General features: G+C 42.6%; 3 protein-coding genes across 3 annotated transcripts; 2 read left to right on the top strand and 1 right to left on the bottom strand.

Moving 5' to 3' along the window:
- On the top strand, positions 1 to 4,289 carry cwc25 (CWC25 spliceosome associated protein). The gene is made up of 9 exons (XM_076727450.1): positions 1 to 178; positions 751 to 923; positions 1,014 to 1,250; positions 1,330 to 1,399; positions 1,675 to 1,826; positions 2,007 to 2,079; positions 2,228 to 2,433; positions 3,390 to 3,557; positions 3,718 to 4,289. The coding sequence occupies exons 1-9, from the start codon at positions 161 to 163 to the stop codon at positions 3,827 to 3,829; spliced, it is 1,209 nt and encodes a 402-aa protein (XP_076583565.1). The 5' UTR covers positions 1 to 160; the 3' UTR covers positions 3,830 to 4,289.
- Positions 4,290 to 4,955: 666 nt separating this feature from the next.
- On the top strand, positions 4,956 to 7,730 carry psmb3 (proteasome 20S subunit beta 3). The gene is made up of 6 exons (XM_076727623.1): positions 4,956 to 5,074; positions 6,130 to 6,314; positions 6,566 to 6,673; positions 6,770 to 6,947; positions 7,372 to 7,466; positions 7,562 to 7,730. Exons 1-6 carry the CDS (start codon positions 5,072 to 5,074, stop codon positions 7,608 to 7,610), a joined length of 618 nt encoding a protein of 205 aa, XP_076583738.1. The 5' UTR covers positions 4,956 to 5,071; the 3' UTR covers positions 7,611 to 7,730.
- Positions 7,731 to 8,502: 772 nt separating this feature from the next.
- Positions 8,503 to 21,302, bottom strand: LOC143319052 (phosphatidylinositol 5-phosphate 4-kinase type-2 beta-like). The gene is made up of 10 exons (XM_076727621.1): positions 20,668 to 21,302; positions 17,788 to 17,885; positions 14,285 to 14,381; positions 14,026 to 14,178; positions 13,632 to 13,778; positions 13,066 to 13,104; positions 12,511 to 12,624; positions 11,341 to 11,602; positions 10,983 to 11,086; positions 8,503 to 9,704 (listed from the first exon to the last, which is right to left on the bottom strand). Exons 1-10 carry the CDS (start codon positions 20,809 to 20,811, stop codon positions 9,624 to 9,626), a joined length of 1,239 nt encoding a protein of 412 aa, XP_076583736.1. The 5' UTR covers positions 20,812 to 21,302; the 3' UTR covers positions 8,503 to 9,623.
- Positions 21,303 to 22,480: the final 1,178 nt, after the last annotated feature.

The following is a 22,480-nucleotide window of genomic DNA, read 5'->3' on the forward strand; positions in this document are numbered from 1 at the left end:
AAAACAGGAAATGCGTAAGGAATATCGCACATAAGCCTTGGTGGCTCCATTTTCTAGCTAGCTAGCTTTCTAGCAACTTTTGAGCTCCCACCTTTTATAGCTTTAAGGGCATATTTGTCTATTTCAATTTGTGTTGAAGTGAAACGACGAATCTTTCAAGATGGGGGGCGGTGATTTGGTAAGTCTGAGCTACACCACAGTAGGGTCTTTCTCGAATGATAGAAACCATTGGGACCAAACTGCATTCAGAATATAGGTATTTAAAGATGGCATTTTGCTTAATGGTGTCTATGCACCTGTTACAACATGAGTTAAGAACTGCTGCCATTTGTTACGAGCCACAATTCAGTTCAGCAATACTTACTTTAACTTTGGTCCTAGTCTTACATTGTAGTTGCTGTTTCAGTAGCTAACGTTAATGGCTCGTAGCCGTAGCGTATACGTTCAGAGTTCACGTTAGTTTGCGTTAGCTTTACTGACTGAGGATTCGATGGTCATCTGTAAAAGTTGACAATTACATATAATTTCCTTGCCGAATAAAGCCGAAGATGTTATGGATTTCTGATAGATCATTATTATTTGTGTGTCTTCGGATGGTAGATCCTGACACTCATTCTGTCTACGTAAATAGTTTTGATTGACAGGGAAACACTGTTAAACCCTTTCAAGCCAAAACTGTACATTAAAACTTGTACCTGGCAGTCTTCACAGATACAGTTACTAAATGTCTTCAACCTTGTCCTCTGCCAGAACTTGAAAAAGAGCTGGCACCCCCAGACTATGAAAAACATTGAGCGTGTTTGGAAAGCTGAACAGAAACATGAGGCTGAACGCAAGAAGATTGAGGAGCTCCAGAAAGAACTGAAAGAGGAACGAGCCCGAGAAGAAATTACGAGATTTGCAGAGGAAGCTGGTGCCATCAAGTTAGTTCTCTGATCTTCTCTAAGTTGTTTTGTGGGTCAAGACAGAAAAGTACTGTAGAAGTCATGTTGCATCTCTTTTTATGATGCCAGAAAGAAGGATGATCGTCTGGACTGGATGTACCAGGGCCCTGCTGGCCAGGTGTCCAGAGATGAGTATCTTCTGGGACGTGCCATTGACAAGCAGATCACTGACCAATACGAGGAGCCCGAGAGTGGTCCATCAGCGGAGACTGGCCTCCTGCCTGGGTCCATCTTCAACCCCACCACACCTGCCTCCAACCTCGATCTGGCTGCAAAGATCCGGGAAGACCCCCTGTTTGAGATCAGGTTAGGAAGCCCCCCCTCTCTTGTAATTTGTTCTGAAAAGTTGCAAATCGTTTAACTGTATTTTGTTTGTTTTCTGAAGGAAACGTGAGGAAGAAAAGAAGAGAGAAGTCTTGACTAATCCAGTGAAGATGAAGAAAATTAAAGAAATGGTAAAGTTACTGTGAAACTGTTTTGATGTGTTCGTTTGTGATGGATTCATTTTGATCTTGACCTCTCAAGATGTTGTTTTGAAATTTAACCTTTTTAAAGATTTTGATTTATATTACATCACTGTACAAAAATACGTATTACCCTGCTTAGCATCTTTCAGTGATGATTTATTAACACAGGACAACTGCAGTTGTGCTAGCAAAGTGGTACCATGTCAGGAGGAGATTGTCAACTATTTTTACTTATGGTGAAACATTGGTTGGTTCTCTGACAGCTGCGCCAGAATCTGGACAAGAAAGACAAAAAAAAGAAGAGGAAGAAGGATAAAAAGGAAAAGAAGGGAGACAAAGAGAGAAGAAAGGAGAAGAAGCACAAGAGAAGGAGTTCAAGTTCAAGCTCAAATGAAGAAGACGATAAAAATCACAGGTATGTAAGGACATTGTTTAAGAAATACCTGGAACATACTGTATACAATGAGCTAAGTACATGATGCACAATGCAAAAATACCATGTATTCTAGAATGGGATTGACACTATTACTGCACAAAGAGGATACTGAATCAGTTAATTCAATTAAGTGAATTATCGTCTTTGATCTATTTTTAGGTCACATTCGCGAAATGACTCTTCAGCAGACGCCAAGTCTCGTTCCCATCATGTTCCAGGCTACGGCCTACTGGTCAGTATGCAGCAAAGTGGTATTTTATTACACTACTCTTACCTTGCTCACACATACAGTACATCTGATCTCCTCTCCAGTTTCAATTGTTAATCTCTCACTGGACCTGAACCCTTGTAAGTCCTCACAGTTAAGTCTTCCCTCTCAGCTCCCTGCCGGCAGACAACACCAGTCCTCAGCTCCGTCCAATCACTCAGGGCACCGTGAGAGGAGCCGTTCCCGATCGCCTCACAGGAACAGCAGGGAAAGCCACTCCTACTCTTCTCTCTCACACAGAGGCGACAGGAAGGTGGAACCTCGAGCTGGCAGCCCACAGAGAGAGCGCTTCCACAGACAGAGGCACCATGTGTCCAAGTAAGAGTTCACAGGGACAGTGTAGACTCTATATTTGTAATTGTAATTTGTAACAGAGTTCTAATTTAGACAGTACTTCATTTAAGATTCAATTAATTCTCTTTTGACATATTTAGCAGTAAATCTTCTGTTAGTCATTCTTTATACAGTTGTTTGGGTTGGATTGCTGAACTATTTGTGTCTCAAATTTGGCACACATGTCCACAAAGATGAACTGACTAGATTTTGGTGGTCGAAGATCACAGAGCATGTTTTTGGCCATAACTCAAGAATTCATATGAGAATTGTAACAAAATGTCCTTCAAATGTCTAAAAGGATAAAATGATGAAGTGATGACATTTTATATCCAAGAGGTCAAAGGTTGACTTTCTCTGTGACATCATAGACCCCCTTTACACCTTGCATAAAAATGCGTTTTGTGTGATTGGATTGCAGTTGGATAGCACGAAAGTACAGGTATAAATGCACCCACGATGCATTGAGGTTGGCTTGTGATTCGATCAACCAAGCCACCTCTCAAAGTTGTCAGGGATGCATGGTGACCACGTGTAATTGTGCTTTCAATCCACATACAGCAATTACAGGGGTGGAAATAACACTGATAACTGGATAATGGTGGTCGCAGTTTGCCGGCGCATACATAGCTTTGACAACAAGTCTTCATCCATAATGGTCCCCATCACTATCCTCTCCCACCAGTATGCCTGTGCATCCAGGTCGTTGTCTGGACAGCACTAACCACAGCTGAAATTAAAGCAGCTGTATAAAACAGCATTCTCCTCTGCTCTCGTCTCCAGCATTCCATTTGACAAAGAAGGCTTCTCCCCTTGCCTCCAAAAGCAATCATAGGTCCATACAATAGAGCAGCATCTTAGCAGCATCGTAAACTGTAACTTCACTGGTTGGCAGAGGCATACAACTGCGAGGTGGTAATTCTAGTTTCTGTCCAATGTAGGAAGCTCTCTGCAGAAGAGCTGGAGCGCAAGAGGCGAGAGATGATGGACGAGGCCAAGCAGAGGGAGGAGGACAGGGAGAATAACGTGAAGAGATACAAGAGGCAAGATGAGCAGGAAAAGCAGCGGGAACAAAATGTCAAGCACGAGCGTCACGCTGGCTTCATTCAGTAAGTTTCTGAGCAACGCGGACAAAGAGATGAGATGATCAGTGTGTCTCCTATTTTGTTTTAAATGTACAAATAACGTTGTCCTGGTGTCTATCCATGTTTAGCCTTTCTTGCCTGCTTCATGTTCAGCTCCATTAATACAAACCTTTTCTTCTTGCAGTAACATGAAGCTGGAGAGTGCTGCCAGCTCTTCCTTAGAGGACCGAGTGAAGAGGAATATCCACTCCATTCAGAGGACGCCAGCCTCCCTGGATAATTTCATGAAGAGATGAAGACGGAAGACATTTATTTTATAGATAGACTGAACTGATTGGAAAGGCTTGGCAAGAGTGTGCCAGCCAATCCTGTATCTGTCTCATTAATGTATTCAGGCAGATATGTATGTACATATTAATGCATTGAGGTTGGATGGTGTGATGGGTCTATCATGAGGTCAAAAGGGGAACCACATGGCTCCATGCCTACCTATGGACTTTATTTTGAAAAGCAGTTTCCACAGTGGTAATGAATTTTCAGACGAATACAGAGAGCCTGTCATGGCTGCTCTGCTCTCTCACTTTCCTGAAAGCCAGTACATCTTTAAAGTTCATGTAATCTGAACTGTGTACAGTATATAGTTTTTTGTTTTTACAGTATAAGAGGACCTGTTTTTATCTAAGTGTTTTTGTAATATATGTTTGTTACTCAGTGCACACCTGTGAGTAGTAACTGGAATAAAAACACATTTCCAGAGCCCCATTCTTTCTCTTTATTTCTATTTGTATTGATATTCTGTCATTCAGGTATTGTGACAATCATAAAGTGTAAATATTCACATCACCTTCCTCATTATGAATATAAACGCTCCTGGTCACACACACAAAGCATCAGGTTTGTTGTCTGTGCAAAAAGAATTTATATTACTCAAAGCCTCATTCAACAGTGTTATGCTCAGGGAGGAAGATAATTCATTTTTTTTGTTGATTATTAAGTTTAGTGGTACAGTTTAGCAAATTTGAATGGGGTTGCCCGTCTTGGCCAGCTATTTGTACTCATTGAATAAGTTTTGTAACAGTTGGTCCAAGAACTTCAGGACAGGCTAGGACTTATTTTAAACGTTGCCATTCATTATTGTCCAGTTAACAGGGGGAAAAAAAGGATCGAGACGATACGATAAAATAGCCATTGCTTGCATACCTAACCCTGTCACCCTCAGACCTGAACTGGACAATGACAATCCAATTTTCAAGGCAAGTTTGAAAGAAACCCCGGTTTTAATTTCACTTTAACACGCCTCTAACAAACTATGCATGCACCGCGCGCCTGCGCCATATTCTCCAATGACAGTAGTGCTTTGCACAGTGTGCCGTTCAGCAGCCAATAAACTGTGCGGTAGAGGATGACGTAGAAGAATCATGATACTGTGATCTATGTGTTTCTAAATCGTGTAGTCACTGTGGGAAATAAGCAGTCATTTATAAAAGCTGGGAGTTTGCAAGTTCTAGCCGTTAGGAATACACCACAACACCGTCAACATGGTAAGAACATCATTAAGTAGATTATATGTGAATGTTTTGTTGGGTAAAATGGTTTAAAATTGGTTAATAAAGCTAACAGGTACAAGAGCCTGACTAAGCTAACTCAATGTTGGTAAACTCACTGACATTTCTTGCTAGCTCATTAAAGTTCGCTAATATTCTATGAAAGCATATTTAGCGCTAGATTGCACAAGTTATCAAAAACCCTTAAAGAACTTCAGATTTTCATTAGTGTTTCAGCGAACGTTAAAGAGCAATAAATGATAACAGCAGCCGGCGATAGCCGCGAAGCGAAATAGTTAGCATAGCCATGTTAGCTACATGAGCTAACGTTGTATTCTGTACATTGTGGTGTTATCCCGAATTCACTGTCATGACATTTTGTTTTTGTAATTGTTGTAGGTCAGGTTGTGTTTACGGCAGCTAAAGTTTGACGAGACATTTTCAGCTTGATTAACGTTAACTGAAGCTTCAGTGTAATATATACTCGTACTTACATGCTCGTACTGATGTATCAGACATTTGTGCCCTGTCTGTTCTCTACTACTCTTTTATTTTACTGTGATTTCTTCTGTTAGTTTGAGTTTTGTTTTTTATTACTACTCCATGTGTACACATGATGACGGATGACCCTGATGAATTCAATGGACTTGCTTTTTTCTTTTACATGTGTGATGTTATGAATATGAATATTGAAGTCATTATATTCTGTAAATATGTTGAGCAGAAGAATGTATTGTAGCAATAGTATTTATTCGTTATATGTCACACACACACACACACACACACACACACACACACACATAGGTGTTTACTGTATTCATACATGTTGATTGTTTGGCCATAAAATATCATTTAAAATGAAAAGTGTTTGTCAAAATCTCTTTTAGTGCAGAAACTGACATATTTAAGTGGCTCGTTTTGTCTTTTTGCTTAAGATGACGTAAGAAATAATTGAGTAATCAGTTAATCATTGGTCAGTGGACTTATAATGCAGTCTGTTGAGTGTTTCAGCTCTGACTGACTTACCTACCTCTGTCTTCTCCTTCATCCAGTCTATTATGTCCTATAATGGAGGGGCCGTCATGGCCATGCGGGGAAAGAACTGTGTGGCAATCGCAGCAGACCGAAGATTTGGCATTCAGGCTCAGATGGTCACCACAGACTTCCAGAAGATCTTCCCCATGGGAGAGAGGCTGTACATCGGGCTGGCTGGACTGGCCACTGATGTTCAGACAGTGTGAGTGTGTTTAACCTCCATCGCTTTCTCTCTCTCAAACTGGCAAAGCCGTTCTTTCAACTGGGCATGATAACAGGTTTTTATATCTCACTAACTATTTTTGAGGAAGCTGTGGTGTGAGTAATGCTGTTAGTAATGCATTTTTTGCAAATGTGCTTTTTGAGTAGTCAAATGAACAATAGTCAAACACAAAATGTCAGTGATGAATGAATCGCAGCAGTGCTAACTGGATGTCCCTGCCTTGTGTGTAGATCCCAGAGGCTTAAATTCAGACTGAATCTGTATGAGCTGAAGGAGGGTCGTCAGATTAAGCCCAAGACCTTCATGAGCATGGTGTCCAACCTGTTGTATGAAAGGAGGTGAGAGCGCTGAAGTTCATCTCGACCCATTTTAGCGTGAACAAGACTGATGTCCAAATCCACACTAATGCACTTAATATGTGATCCTCTCATCAGGTTTGGGCCATACTACATTGAGCCCGTGATCGCCGGACTCGATCCCAAAACCTTAGAGCCATTCATCTGCTCCTTGGATTTGATTGGCTGCCCCATGGTAACGGAAGACTTTGTTGTGAGCGGCACCTGTTCAGAGCAGATGTACGGCATGTGCGAGTCTTTGTGGGAGCCAGACATGGTAAGTCCTGTGTGGAGTTTAAAGTCCCTCTTTCGCCTGTAAGCTGGTTGCTGGACACTCAATGACAGTTACTACTACTTTATTTACATGCAAAGTAATATTCCCTTTATTTTCTAAATATATGATGTTTGCAGTATCCTACATGATAATGAGGGACCCCTTGTGTGTGCTTTTTGTGAATGTATAGTAAATGGTAGTGGTTTGTTTACACAGTCAACACCTGACCATTTCAACACAGCATTCAACTTCAAAAATCTGCCTCTTTGTTATTTGGGGTATCTATTGTTTATGTCATTAGTGCCACAGAGGCTAGTTGTTCAAGACACACCTCCTCTTGTACAGTATGTGAGGTCTGCCAAGGTGTCTGCCATGAAGGCCACAGCTATTCTTTCATAAAAACTGAGAAACGTGTGTGATCGTGCAGGAACCGGAGGACCTGTTTGAGACCATCTCCCAGGCGATGCTGAATGCAGTTGATAGAGATGCGGTGTCTGGCATGGGAGTTGTCGTACATGTCATGTAAGTACAGTGGTAACATGTACAGCACACACAGGTTAGAGTTAGGTGGAATGACAGGTTTGCAGTGATTGACGGCCTTCTCTCTTCTCTGGCAGTGAGAAAGACAAGATCACCACACGAACCCTGAAGGCCAGGATGGACTAGAGCTGCTGTTTCTCCCCACACTTCACCAACACAGATGTTTTGTATACAAATAAACAATGCTTGTACTTTGTTTTTGCCCCTCATTGATATTGTTCAATAAATGAAGACCGGTTAGGACAATGGACTTGACTGATATTATTTGTAATTTGCACTACATCGCTGCCACTTCAGATCTTTGTCAGGTCTCATATTGTGTAACACAGGCTCTGCACCAAATCAAGGTTCCTTGGAAATTCAAATTTCAAGGAAGGTGACACCTGCAGGGTTGGCTGACCAAAAAAAGATGGCACCAAGTGTGTGTCGCACCAGACTCACGACACACTGCAAAATCCTGAAGGGGCCAGTCTGACTGTCCATCCTAAACCCTGAACCTTCAAGACTACAGACGGGATCAAAATGCTTTGAGTAGTTTTTTCTTTTGGACATAGACCAGTGATTTCAAAGCTCCCTTGTCAAGATTAACAACTTACTCCACCTCTTAGCTTTTGGTGGGAGTTTCAACTGCATCTCACAGAGCACCTCCGTGGGTGGAGTTTGGTCAGTTGTCATGGACATTTTTTAAATCAGTTTCTGAGGTCAAGAATGAGCTTCTACACTCACTTTATCCTGCAGCCTTCAATAACACCAAGCTGAGGCAAAGGATCATTTTGGTATTTGGAAAATGTAATAGTCTGAGTGTAGATACAGGTCTGAGTAGCCCTTGACAACAATTGTTTCAATGTGTGCTCATGTTATTTCCAGATCTACAAACCCAAAGCCCCAGTCGTCTTAAGGATGTTCATTAGCAGCGTGATATATTAGCCTTATGCTTGACAAAGTGGCACAAACTCGAGACTGAAGTCTGTGATGGACAGTCAGTCACTGTAGAAAGAAGCACTGGCAAACAACAAAAACAAGATAAAACTCCCTTTAATATGCAATGAATCATTTTCAAGTAACCTTTTTTTCTAATGTCTGTTGGTAACAAAACAATACTGTATACAAACACAAAATTGCTACATTAATGTAAACAAGATATAAAAATGATCCTTATGGTAATAAAACAAGTATTTGCTGCAGAATTCCCCTTTTTATGTCAATTTTTTTTTTCTTAGACCAATCTCCACCAAGCTCACGGTTAAAATTCCAAAAAGATTCAAAAACAATATGGCAACGTAACATTCAAACACCAAGGTTTTTTTTTTTTTCCTCTTTTTTTTGTCTTTTTCGTTGTAACACTCAGATGCGAAGTTCAGTGGTTTGATGTTTCAACTTACTGGTGGAGTCTCATGTACACATCAGCCATGCATTTTTGATATTGCATTCATTTACTTAATACATCAATATATATTAATGTGTTTATCCCCTGTCGTTCCAATTCGTCAGCAGTAGGTTTTGCTTTTCTGTTGTTACTGAGAGAGAAGCCGGATGGTGACTGTCAAAGACTTTGTCATGCAATCTGACCATTCAGCATCTGTGCAAGTTGTTTACATCTGTGTGTGTGTGTGTGCGTGTGTGTTTGTGTTTGTGTCTAATAGAAATCATAAGAACAACAACGACATGAACAGAAACCGAAGAGACTGTACTAACGGACTGTTAATTGCTGAAGCTGACACACTCGTTCAAGGCATTAGTGAGACAGTTTCCGTGCTGGCGTGAGGAGTAACAAGGTGGCTGAGGAGGACTGGGAGGCAGAAAATTTTTAAAAAAAGAACAGGGAGATTATCGGGATGTCATTCTGAATTCAGTGAAGGGTTTCATGAGATTTCCTTGCTTTGGATGATGGAGCCAGGGAGGCGGCGGCGGCGGCGGCGTGTGCGATTGTGTGGGACAGTGTAACAGGCTCGGCGCATTCTTCCTGCCAGGCTGGTCCTGGCTGTGGGAGGATGCTGGTAGTTTTATGAGGCGGGGGGAGAGAGGAGAAGGGGGGGGGGGGGGGGGCTGACCTATACTGAGGTGGGGTAGAAGAGAAATAAGTGCGTGGCATTTGACAGATCTCTGACAGGAAGTGACGGGCTGGACCGGGAGATGAGTCTATGATAAGATGTTGGACATGAACTCGTAGAATCGTTTGGAGTACTGCTCCGGGTTCACCGTCGAAATTTCGGCCCCCGCCTGAGGAGCAAACAAACAAAAGGCAGAAAAATAGTTAGATGGAGCGACACGTGTGCAATACAAGAATGCCATCACTTTGATCTCCATTGTATTTAATGGTACATGGAGTTTAATGCGCTTCCATGGACTTTAGGACCTGACACACAGCTGAAGACCCCATGCCTGCAACTAACTTGTTTTCATGAATGATTACTCCGGTGATTATTTTTATGATTAAACATTTGTTTGTTACATCTTCAAAGAGTCAGACAATAGAGAGAAATGTAATGAACCAGTTTCCTTTCTTGTTTTGTAACACCAGCAGCCTGAAAGCCAGAGATATTCAGTTTACAATGAGAGAGAAAATCAGTGAGTCAAGTAACTATTCACTTTGTGACAATCGACTACAGTTGACTGTTTCAGGAAAAACACAACACCATGGTATCTGACCAGTGTTCAATAATAAATACAGAACGAAGACATTATGAAATTAATATTAGTAAAGTAAAACATCAGTAGTGAACTCATTTAATAACTACCAAAACATGATCATCACATGTTATTCATTTTTACTTCGTTGTGTAAATGTTCCAAATGTCATTTTTTTTCTCACCATTCAGCCAATCACATGCTCCCACTGTTTCATCAACCAAAATTTAGCACGCTAAATTCCGTAGCTAAAGCATCTGACAAAGCTAACATTCTTCTGAATCAACAAACCACAGGCTGCTGCTGTAAATAAACACAACGTAAGAACTAGTTTCTCTAAAGAACATGCGGCCTTACTCGACAGCTGCCTAGCTGAGTTTGGCTGGGAAGTGATTTATTACTGAGTCAGAAGTGAAGAGCCAGTGTTAGCAGCAGCACTTTGCTCGTGAATGCAGTCACCTCTGCAGCATTGTGACTCTAAAGATGTTCCTCAGAGAAAAAACAACCGTGTGTCTGTTGTAGCTAACTGATCTAGCTCGCTTGCTGACAGTTGTTAAACCTGCTGGGAGGCTGAGGGCACCTGTGATTGGCTGACGCTGGTAGAAACTCCCACTGTCATCAAAAGTGGCAGACTCATGAAAAAGGGAATTTTGAATTCATGAAGTCTGATGAAAAGATTGATCTTAGCATACTATTATAATAACTTATTAAATGATTTCATTATGTACTTTAAGAAAATATATTTGACATTATGTATTCATGTGTTTACTTGTTTCATAATGTCTACTCTAATATTGACCATTGTGGGGCTTCTTAGTCATCCGCCCTGAGCCACAGACAGATGGACTGTGATGTAGTCTCGACACTCACCCCGTGTTTCACAGTTTTGGCAGCATGTGCAGCTTTTTTCTTAGCATCATAGTGCGTGAGGATGTCGATGATAGCCATGAAGTATACCTCCTTCTTCACAGCACCTGGCACAAGATCAATACATCACAAGGCTTTAATTTGTATGAGGACTGCAGCCTTGACTGCTCTGCTCTTAGCCTGACTCATAAACATAGTTAAGTTTGATTCTGCTTGCCTGGAATTTAAGGTCAACATAAAACTGAACACAACAACAACTTAAGCACTTAAAAATCTAGATGATGCTAGCAGTCATGTGATGAGCTCTACCGCTCCTCTTAAAGCTACAGTAAGTCTGATGGATGTCAAAGATGACCCTCACTGTCGTGGCTCTTGATTGCGTAAACGTCCACAGAGGGGTCGAACTCCCCGGGGCCAAAGAATCCTCCACAGTTGAGAGGGTTTCCGGGGCTGTCGGGAGGCGTGCCGAAGGAGCCGGTGAGCACGCCTCCGCCCATCCCGTCGTTCTCGTACTCCTCCTCCTCTCCCACGCCCTCCACGTCCATCTCCTCCTGCTCCGCCCGCTCCACATCATGGATGCCCACCAGGAGACTGTAGTCCATGATCTTCAGGGTGGCCAAGAACTGACAGACACATAGAACACACAGAGAAACTCAACGCAAGGCCTCGCTGTCACATCTGGGCTTCTCGGTCATGATTCAGTCAGAATTAAACTCATAGAAGTCTTGTAAATAAACAGACTGTCACTTTGAACTCCATGGCCGTGATGAGCCCTTAAAGCTGCACCAATTAATACTTTAATACTTACAATGGATCAAATGCTTATGTGTGATGGGAAAGGGCTGGCTCGTAGTGACAAACCCAGAAAGTGATGACTCAAATTTGCCACTCCGGAGCATCAAAGTATTTTTCAGCTCATTTTCTGACCCATGACCTTATTTTGCGTTTCATCCACACTGGCTCCAGCAGTGAAAAAGCTTTGATAATCCCACTGTACATTAAAAACAGAGCTACAAGTGTGGATGTCGGACAACAGAACTGTGTACTGGAGTAAAATCTCAATGTGATTTCACTGAAAGACAAATGTCACTTGTACCTTTACAATACCTGACCTCTGGTACTAGCCATGAAATAGCCTAAAATTAATCTAGTTAATATAAGATTAGAATTTAAACAACAAACTACAAAGAACAAAACAATCCCAGCTCTTGGTGTTTTTCAGTACTCGCCGCTCCTGGCACATTTCAGTACTTTGTTTGGCACCAATAAAGTACTGAGGTTTGATACCCAACCCTGGCCAAACTAATCAAATGATTCTAAAAAAAAATAGCATGATTCACATTGCTTCAAATCTAAGTTGTGTCAAAGCAATGAAAAGATGGTGAGTTTTAACACGTCAGACTGACTCTGAGTTGCTCATCCAGGTTAGTTCATTGTGCTTTGGAAAGCTCTACCACAGCACAGGGTCAAAATCTCCTCTGAAACTGATCAATTCTTCAGCAGACCAGCTGAGAAAAAACACGTTTCTTACCTCTACATCCCGTTTTAACTTCTCCAGAAAGTACTTCTTGTTGTCATCTCCTATCTGTAGCTTCTGGCCTTCATTCAGGAAGTCGTTGTCTTTAAAAGTGGGGAGTTCTTTCGCCTGAGGGGAGGGAAAGGAGGTGTCAGACAGGAGCAGAATTGGCAGTTTTCTGGGTTTAACGGGATAATGAGGTCACAGGGCCACACATTCATCATCAACTGTAGGGATTTGGGCATGAATAGAGGCTAGATGCTACTGATAAAGTGTTCCAATTCACAAGTCATGAACGTCATATTATGACAAACAGAGATAATTCAAAAGCAATAGACAGAGAAAGTCCTATTCCCACAGCTCAGAGTGAATGACTGTCTCCTGTCAGTCTACAGCGCATGTACACACTGGCAGCATGAGGCCAGCATGAGGTACTGCGAGAATACATCTGCTTACTTATAACTACTTATTTTAGCTGTCATTTGACAGGTTTGGCTCTGGGGTGAGCTAAGGGCGTTTATTTTCGTCCCATCACAGCAGCAGCCGTCACTGCACTGAAATAAAACGTACCTTTTCCTTGTCGCTGGCTTCCCTTGAGACCGTAGAACCCTAAAAATGAGGCACAATAAGAATAAAAATAGAACCAATTGAAAGCAGCTCAAGACACATCAGAGGCTTTAACTCGCAGTGTTTTTTTTTTAAAACTGTCAATACTGGAAAGGTGAGATTGCTTTCTCCAGAGAATACTTGGCAGGAGAAGCAGCTTACGCTACAAAGGACACGATGAAGCACAATATTCAGCACAAAGTCCAAATTCTTTTCACTAAATTCACTGATGTGAATCACACTAGAGAGTGAAATGAAAATTCACTCCATTTATCTTCAGGTACGACCCAGACATTACAGTAGTACATGCAGAATATAGTACATGCACAGGATTTATACAGTCGTTTTTCACATAGGCAGCAGCAACACCTGGAAACAGACTCGGCTGATTGGATGAATGACAGTTCATGTTTTATTCTTGATTGATGATGCACAACTTCTCATGTGTGACTCTGGTCTGTCTGTCTGGTTTCAGATGTGTGTGCGTGGTTTATCGATACATGTTGGCGTAGCACGCAGACATGTCCTACCTTCAGGTCATATTTGCGGTGTACAGTGAGGCGATGGCTGAATACATTCCGGGTCACCACCATGTACGTCTCCACCCCGTCCACCGTTAGCCTGTACATGCCCAGGAACTGAGGGAGCAGCGTGTTTCCATGACACTCCACAATAAACTGGACACAATGAGGGGAGGAGAGCAGAGCGTGGAACAGGAAGAGTGGGAGTGAGGAATCAAATATACAGCATGAAAGTGATTCAAACTGGATACGGCAGCGCTCCACAGTCATCCTTTCCACAGTGCTGCGTCACTCACATACTTCAGATTCAAAAGAATGTTTTACACGTTCCACGTATCAAAGCGCTGAGTTCACAACACTCAGGTTTCTGTCTGTGTCTGGATGTGCCGCGTGGTGGTTCTACCTGGTGATATTTCTTCAGGATGTTGTGCATCTCAGCGATGTCCTCGCTGGACACGGTTTTGATTACAAAGCGGTGGTCGTAGCTGGACAGGAAGCGGTTGCCGAAGCGACCCTGGGAGTCGCTGTTGAGCGGGGCGCTCCTCGTCAGAGAGTTCTGGGGGCGAGACATCCACATTCAGTCTTACATGTGTTCTACCTAAAAACAACGTTCACTCTATCAATCAGAGTTAGTCTGTGTGTTGTCTGCAGGCGTGACTCACCTGGTAGTCCTGGTCGTCGATGCAGAACCTCTCCCTCAGGTTCCTGAACACCATGGGACAGTACTCTTTGAACTTAAAGCGACTAGGCAGGTTTTCTCTGCAAGAAAGAGACACAGTTCCACACAGTCAGCACAACAAACAGGAGCTCAGAGGCTCATTACTGAATGTGAGGACGAAGACTGACTGATGTTGAAGTCTGTCTGCTGATTGTTGGTTGTATTTCTGCGAGCGTGTGGATCTGCACAGACAACAACACAACTCAGAGTCGACATTTACAGCTTGGAACTCCTTTTCTGAATGCACATGTTTGTGAATGCAACTTCAGATGCTGCCGCTTTGCTGGATGAGAACATTTTTAAGTACGGCAAATAGCAAAGCAAACGCCAACATCAGGCTTTTAAACAAACGCATCATTTAAAGCTGGAGTGCAGGAATTTTCCGTATCAATGACCGTCTGTTCCATTCACGTCCTTGCCGTATTTCACAGTATACCAGTTTTTTAATCTGCTGTCTGTGGTGACACTTCCACGCTGACGCAGTACTGATGTGTTTTATGTCAGCCAGCAGAGTTTAGCTTGTCAGAGGTCAGAGCTGAAGGGGAGAGCAACCAAAAGCAACAAGTGGGCTACAGCAACTCGGAGCAGGGCGGAGCCAATGGTGCCATAAGCGCGTCAACAATGTTTGTGTAATTAGTCTTACAGCCAAAAGGGGGAGACAAATGTTTTGAACTGCAGATTTTAAATCCACGATCGCAAACAAACCGAGTTTCAAAATGGGAGCAAAGACATTGCCATAGAATTCATTCCCTCCTACAGATAAATGTGTACAAATTTCAATAAACACACACTTTATGGAAGGTGCATGTGCAGTTCATTTTGACATCCCATATTCCTATTGGCAGGTAGAATACAATATTTTGTTCTAATAAAGGAATGCAAAGAGATGAATGGACGTAGAATAAAGAATACCAGCAACAGAAAACTTACAGAAACTAACTGAGCTAAAATGTCAATACAAAGAAAACTGAACTGCATCCAAAATCACTCAGAGTGCTCTCAAGCTGTGCGGTTTGGTTTTGATGAACTCAGGTCCATTTTCCCAGTCAGTACGATTTTTTGGAGACAATCAATGTGCCAACAGGCCAATCAATGTGAAAGCAAATCGACCAAACTCTGGTGCTGACCAAGCAACCAAAGAAAGACAGCTAGGAAAGGCGTGTCTCCATCTGCAGTCAGGCGGTTTGTTTGAGGCAAACGAACCCACCACAGGATTTTATGATAGCAGACGTGTGACTTTAGCAAGACTTCAAAAGCTAAACTACTAATAAATCCATCTGCTGATCTGGGAAATGTACTCAGGAAGCAATTTTATAATTGACGTGTACAAGCCATGTACATATTTATGCAAATCATACGGTAACGATGGTAACACACATGCAAGTCAGCGCAGATTTTTTCTCTGATTTTTCAGTCAAAAGCTGTTAAACCTGCTGTGTGTGTATCCTGCGTCGTGTGCTCTGTCAGTTCATTAAATCCATTAAAAGATCCCAGATTTGCAGTTTATAATTGGTTATGCATAAACTTCTGTGAGTCAACAGAATCTGATCTCCCCTCGTGGGTCGTGATGATGCACTGATGATGCAGGACAATCAACAAGTTTACCAAAATAAACAAACTACAGGTGTGAAAGCACCCAAGAACCCTATTTGCATGGGAGTAGTATCGCGATGGGACCTCTTGTCTGTGTTTCGTGCAGCTCATTCACACAGAATAAGCAAAGTCTGTATTTTTCCCAAGTTTACTGACATTATCAGTCAAGGCTCTGTGTAACGTTAACATTGCAGAAGCAGAGCGTCTGTTCTTCAACAGCCACAATATTAATATAGTTTAGAGTTGTTTTGCATATATACGCATTTGCAGCTCATTTAGATCACATGCTTTGTGGCTGTGTGACAACCTTTTGTTCCCAACCTTCTCTGTCATCACTCATTTTAAACCGATCTTACAGCACAGCCGTTGACTGATTTTCAGCATGTTAAGAGCCGCGATCAAATTTCACACTTGTTCAGTTGTCTGACAACAGAAAACACATTTAAAAAAAGACCCTAAATCACAGATACGCCGATTCACACAGGAATAATATTATGACATGACCTCTGTGTTTGGTGAAATATAGTGGAGAATTTGAGGTGGAATTTCAACTTTACAACTTGGAATAAATCACTAGAGGGCCCCAGGTCATACTAGTCCTGCACCAATGTGGCTGTACTGCTTGCTATTCTGCATTTCAGCTCTTATTGCACTTTGTTAGAGGCAACAGATTTGGGTTGCTGTTATTGTTGGTTGGTTTGCCTCTGGTAAAAAACACTTATTAGTATGCAAGTTCTCTAAGCATCACAAGACTTTTGGCCACTGTGAACAAGCAGCAAAAAGACCAAACCACCAGCACTGAAGATTATGGGTTGTGGAGAGATTATCAAGTACGTGCACGAGAAGAGTCTCCTAAATCATGACAGCAAGCACAGATACAGTACACTAATTCAGAGTCAAAGTTCTGTTTATTTAGTGTTCAACTTATTTTGTCCACTCCTGCATACAGGGACAAAAGTTGTTGTCACCAATGCAGTATCCAACCGAATGTGAAATATGGCCACAATCTCCCCTTCTGATCCTGAGTTATGGTGCTGAATAATGACTGAAAAATGAAGAATAAATAAATAAAAGTCACAGTGAAACTGACCTTTTGGATACAAAATGTCATCACTTCATCATTTATCCTATGAGACATTTGTGTGAAATTTTTATGATAATATAAATTTTGTATATTTGTGTATTTCTTGAGTTATGGCAAAAAAAACATTATTTTGTTTCATTATAGAACCTTTTGACCATCGATGATCAAAATCTAATGAGTTCATCCTTGAGTCCAAGTGGACATTTGTACCACATGTAATGAAGTTCCCTGCAGGTGTCCTGAGATATCTCATTCACCAGAATGGGACAAATGTACGGATGCCCGTACAGACGGAGGGACAAACTGAAAACATTATGCCTCTGGTTGCAGCTGTGGCCGGAGCGGAGGCATAATAAAACACCACACTGCCTCAGTCTTGCACTGCTACTTTGCCATGAGGATGACTTGTATTGCAAAGTTGTTCGGTTAAGTACTCAGCCGAGCTTTGACAACAACCTGTGTATGAATGCGACCTGACCCTGCAGTGATGTCTCCACTGTCACATTATGCATGCTGACATTCATGCTGAATACAGCCCACATTAGGCCATTCAGAGAAAGTCTGCGTCTGTACTGTGATGAGATGTGTGTGGTTAAAGGCACAATCTACATTTTTTTTGGCCGCATAAATTACAAATATATTCACATTTACAGCTGACGAGCATTGGAGCAAAGAGGAGGGTTGACCACTGACGATTTTGATTACACGTGGATTACAGATTGTGCCTTTAGCAGACTGCGCTGACAGTGCATAAGCTGTGATGTACCTACTTGTTAAATAGGTGGTTGTCCACTTTGATCTTACTGTAGGCTTTAAAGTCATCTGGCATCAGCATTACTGGTACAGGCACGTTACTTAACTCGTTAACCTGAAGGAGACAAGTGAGAAAGAGAGACAGATCACACAAGAGCTGAAAGAAAACAGGAAATAGCTGCTATACACAACAACAGGCTAACAGCAACAGTAACTATTTATAAGAAACACAAGTAGCAATATTGACTTTCACAGTTTCACTGAGGGCACAGTCTGAAATTATGCTTGAAACAGACTCCTACACAAAGTGCTCTACTGTTGTGCAGCTCCACTGAAACAAATCAAGATAAGCTTTAAACATCATATGAGGATAAGACAGAGAGAAATATGCATATGCATCTCCCTTTGCCCTCAAGCACTGCACATGTTAATTAACAGGACAGCTGTAACACACCTCAGTGTTCACAAACAACCCAAACACATTCTGCCAAATCTCGGCCAGTGTTTACCAGCACTGATCATTAACTCTGGCACCAAAGAACAGGCTGACAGCTTTTCTTGCTACTGCTGCTAAGCCCCCCGACTCTGATCTTATCTGTTGACACAAATCCAGAGCAAAAGCTCACAGTGACGGACTTCAGGAAAACCTCTTCGTAGATTATCAAGTAAACAACCATACAAGAGAAACTGAGGGGAAAGATTGAAGCGATACCACGAACAGCCTTTAAGGAACTGTGAAGAGTAACCGACAGATAAACTAAAAGGGGCAGCAAAGGGGAAGTACGCAGTCCTGACAGTGCTTTTTGCTTATTTTAATGTAGCTTCTTCTCACTTTGAAAGTCAGCTCAAACTCCTGATGATGTATGTCAATACGAAGAGAATATGCTGAGGTTATGTTTGTACGTTCATAAGCAGCCTGTCTGACTGAACCTGAACTGACTGATCATCTGAACCCAACCTGTTACTTCCAGATTCACAATATAAACAACAACCAATCTTACTAATAGCCATAGGCCATAGAAGATATTTGTAAAAGACATATACAACAAAAATACAGCTGTTGTGTCTACATTAGGAGTCGAACTCTTGAATAAAGTTTGCAAAAAGGAAGTCAGGTAGCTTCCCACTGGCCGGGCAGGCCTGTTATAAATGGCAGACCTGTGTAAGTGTTAATGAATGCTGCTGAATGGGCTCACTGACAGAGCAGTGCCGTGAAGTACAAACCCTCCTTTAACCTGATGGGCTGATAGACCCGAGTGGGCAATTATTTGCTGACATGGCATTTAAAAAAAATCTGAGGGATTAACCGCATCTAACAGGTGGTGCAGTACGTCATCTAAACACCGACTGACACTGTGTGGAAGTTAAGTCCTCCTGCATCACAGCCAGGGCACTATTAAAAAATGCATCCAACTTCTGACTGGAAGACGGGGACTTTGATGAGAAGTCTGTTTGATGTCTTGAATCAGCTTCCCACCCACACCTCAAATCACCAGGCCTGTGTGCTGCACCCACACACCCACTGCCAAAGTTCACCCACTGAATACTGGAGATGCTGCAGTGATAACCATATCATTAGCTGCCTCCTTAATTCCTTGGCTGTATGCGTTTCATCCGCTGTGTCATTTCTTTTAACAGGATAGCTAGTGTTTATGGTTCTGATGTTATGTCTTGCAGAAATCGGAGGGGTTTGATACTGACACACAAACACATTTCCACTGTCAAAGTGTCACATCCGCTGGGACTGCTGTCACTATCAGCAGTTTTGGCAGTTAACAACGTTTGAGTTACAACCAATCACTCACTAAATTCATGTTTGGCAGATGAGTCAGTTTGTCATTTGATCACAGCAGTGCTGATGGGACAGTGGTGTGCTTTAACTGACACGAGGGAACCAAAAGTAAAGGACCCGAAAGCACATTTCACCTGACTGTGGCAATGAACCCACACTGCAGATCACAGGTGTTCTTCCATTCAGAGCAAATCAAAAAGCTCCGGCTCTGACAGACTTCTCTGTCACACCTGAGAGGCTCCTCTTCGACCACCAATCAAAACTGTGCAAGAGTGAATGTCAGACAAGCAGTTACCGTTGCACATTAGGCATGACCAAAGTGCTGGTGCAAACCCATTCCACCCATCACTGGTGTCGAATCTGCCCTTCGCTGTGCTTTTCATAGCCATGGCCAGGCTCGGCCAAAAGTGAATGTGATATATTTTTCTGCTCTATTTATAGGGAAATGGTGTGATGGAACAACCTGCAGCAATCGGATGCAGGCAAGGAGCACTGGAGCTGCACAAACACGCTCTGAGCAGGTTTATTCAAACAATAGGCAGGCTGCTGTCTGCAGCTGTGGGGCTGAAAATCTGTGTAACCTGCTGCTCCGGCTGCCTGTCACACCCCTCCCACTCCATGCCTGCACTACAGCCGCAGCTCACGACTTGGCTCCGAAACACTCCACCATCCATGATTTATGATGGCAGACTGTTAACGCTGTGTCTTAAGTGAAAATGCACAACCTGCCGCGGACATGCTCATTTTGTGATCATTACTCCACAACTGCAGAGAGCTTAACCGATTCACTTTACATCCCTGCAAAACGCACGCGCCAGGCACGTCAAGCCGCGGCTAGCTAACAAGGCAGCAGCAGTTCACTACAAAGTGCATGAAAGCGGCAAGCTCAGCGAAGAGTCAGCCAGCAGAGTTCTGTCCGAGCAAACTAATACTAATACTTGGCGAATTTCCATGAAATAGACTAATTCCATGGCCGACTTAAAGCATCAAAGCTGTCTTGACAGATGAGGGCAGCTGGCTAACAAGCTAGCGGACTAGCTAAATCAAAACAGCAGCATAAACAAGCCGCTCACTAGCAACAACGACACAGTTCACATATCCTTACCGTATGGTTGACACCCCACATTAAAACGCTGAGAATGGGCTCACTTGCGCGGAATAATTTCACTTTCTGTCCTATAAAATGCTTCTTTTTCGTCTTGGTTTTGCTAGCGCTGACAGGCGCTGCGCTGGTGCAGTTGGATGACATGTCTCAGGCTGGGAATTCAGGGGACGCAAGACGGCACTCACTGTCGTTCAGAGCCTCCACACACAACAAGAAAATCGGAAAGTTAAGAGCAGTTAAAAAAAAATCTATAAGTGCATCGTGCTCGTCGTCCAACTCGCAGCGAGTCTCTGGGAAGGATAACTGTCTTGTTGGGAGTCAGCGGTAGAGCATTTTGCGCCGTCACCACCCTTCCTCCTCCCGAGCAGGCCGCGGAGTCCAAAGAGCAGCTAGCCGGCCATCAGGCTACAGCGCAGCCCCTCTCTTTAGAAAAAACCCCCGGAGCGGTGAACACTCGCCGGACAGCTCCTCTGCTTTCCCTTTACCGCCTGCAGGCCAACTCTGATATGAAGCGGTTCTACTTGTTCGTGAGTAATCCCATCATGATGCGCCTGAGATTGTTGTCTATCACCACCAGCGAGCGCTGCGTTCGGGGTCTCCTCAAGATGGCGTCTGCGTTGCACTTCACAGTCAACAGCGCCCCCAGCAGGCCGCCGGCCGAACTACAGGGGTTCCCACACCTTACCCACAGGACAAGGAGGGTTGATGGGTTGTAAGCAAGGTTGATGAATGAAATACGGAGGCCAAATCCGTCCAATGTACTCCTGTGTTATATTTTTAACTAGTTGGATTTTTCTGATTTTATTTATTCGCTTAACTGTAGGATATTTACCAACATGAAGGAGTCAATACTGTTTGAAAGCTTTGTACACACCACCAGGAACACATTTCTGCACAGCAAATATTGTCTTTAAGTATATGGACTCTAAAAACCCTTAAAGATGCCTGTAAATAACACCAAGTTGTTTTTTCCCCCCCTTATTTTTATAAATAGATTTTGTAGGTTCCTAAAATGTCCAAATAAATGGAATGGCTGGTCCTGGTTATAACAGCTGTTGCACCTAAATTTGTGACCTGTCAGACTCTGCATCAGCTACAAAAAAAGACTCATGGGTTGACCCAAGGTTGACAGGTGAGGTGTGAGTTTTAAAGACAACTATGCATGGCACAGATTCATAACCCAGTAAATCAGAAATAAATGTGTGACATTATTCTAATTTCAATCAGGCATGTCCTCATTCAGGTTAAAAATCCAAACTGAGAATGTTTCAGGGAGTTACAGGATCCACATGGACCCACAGGCTCTGCTCTGACAGCGCTGTGAGGCCATGCTGGACATATCACTCACACACTGCATTCATTGCAGTATTCTGCAGAATTACTCCAATTTTAAATGCTTATATATGATGATGTTATGACAAGCTAAAACTCACCCAGCTGCTGCCACTCAGGTTCTTAGAAAAGACAGCATTGTTAGTTACAAACCCTCTCATGTGATTCTAAATGAGAGTACAACGGGAGGAAACACTGGAAATGTTTAAACTGGGAGTTCACTGTTAGTGGTTCCACCACTGTTTGTATGTCAAACAGATATGATGAAATTCAGTCAAAATACCAACTTTAGGTGGTAGGTGCCTCACCACCTATTTCATACATAAAACTCATTTTACTCGTTACAGTTAGCTCTGCAGCTGGATAATGTCTTCTGTGTCCAGTCTGACAAAATAACCCTGCTGATGTCATCAGGGTTATCCTGCATAACAAACAGGACATGGAGTTTGACAGACAAGAGTGTTGACTTGACAGGGTGAGT

Source organism: Chaetodon auriga, chromosome 4, assembly GCF_051107435.1.
Source record: "Chaetodon auriga isolate fChaAug3 chromosome 4, fChaAug3.hap1, whole genome shotgun sequence".
NCBI lineage: Eukaryota > Metazoa > Chordata > Actinopteri > Chaetodontiformes > Chaetodontidae > Chaetodon > Chaetodon auriga.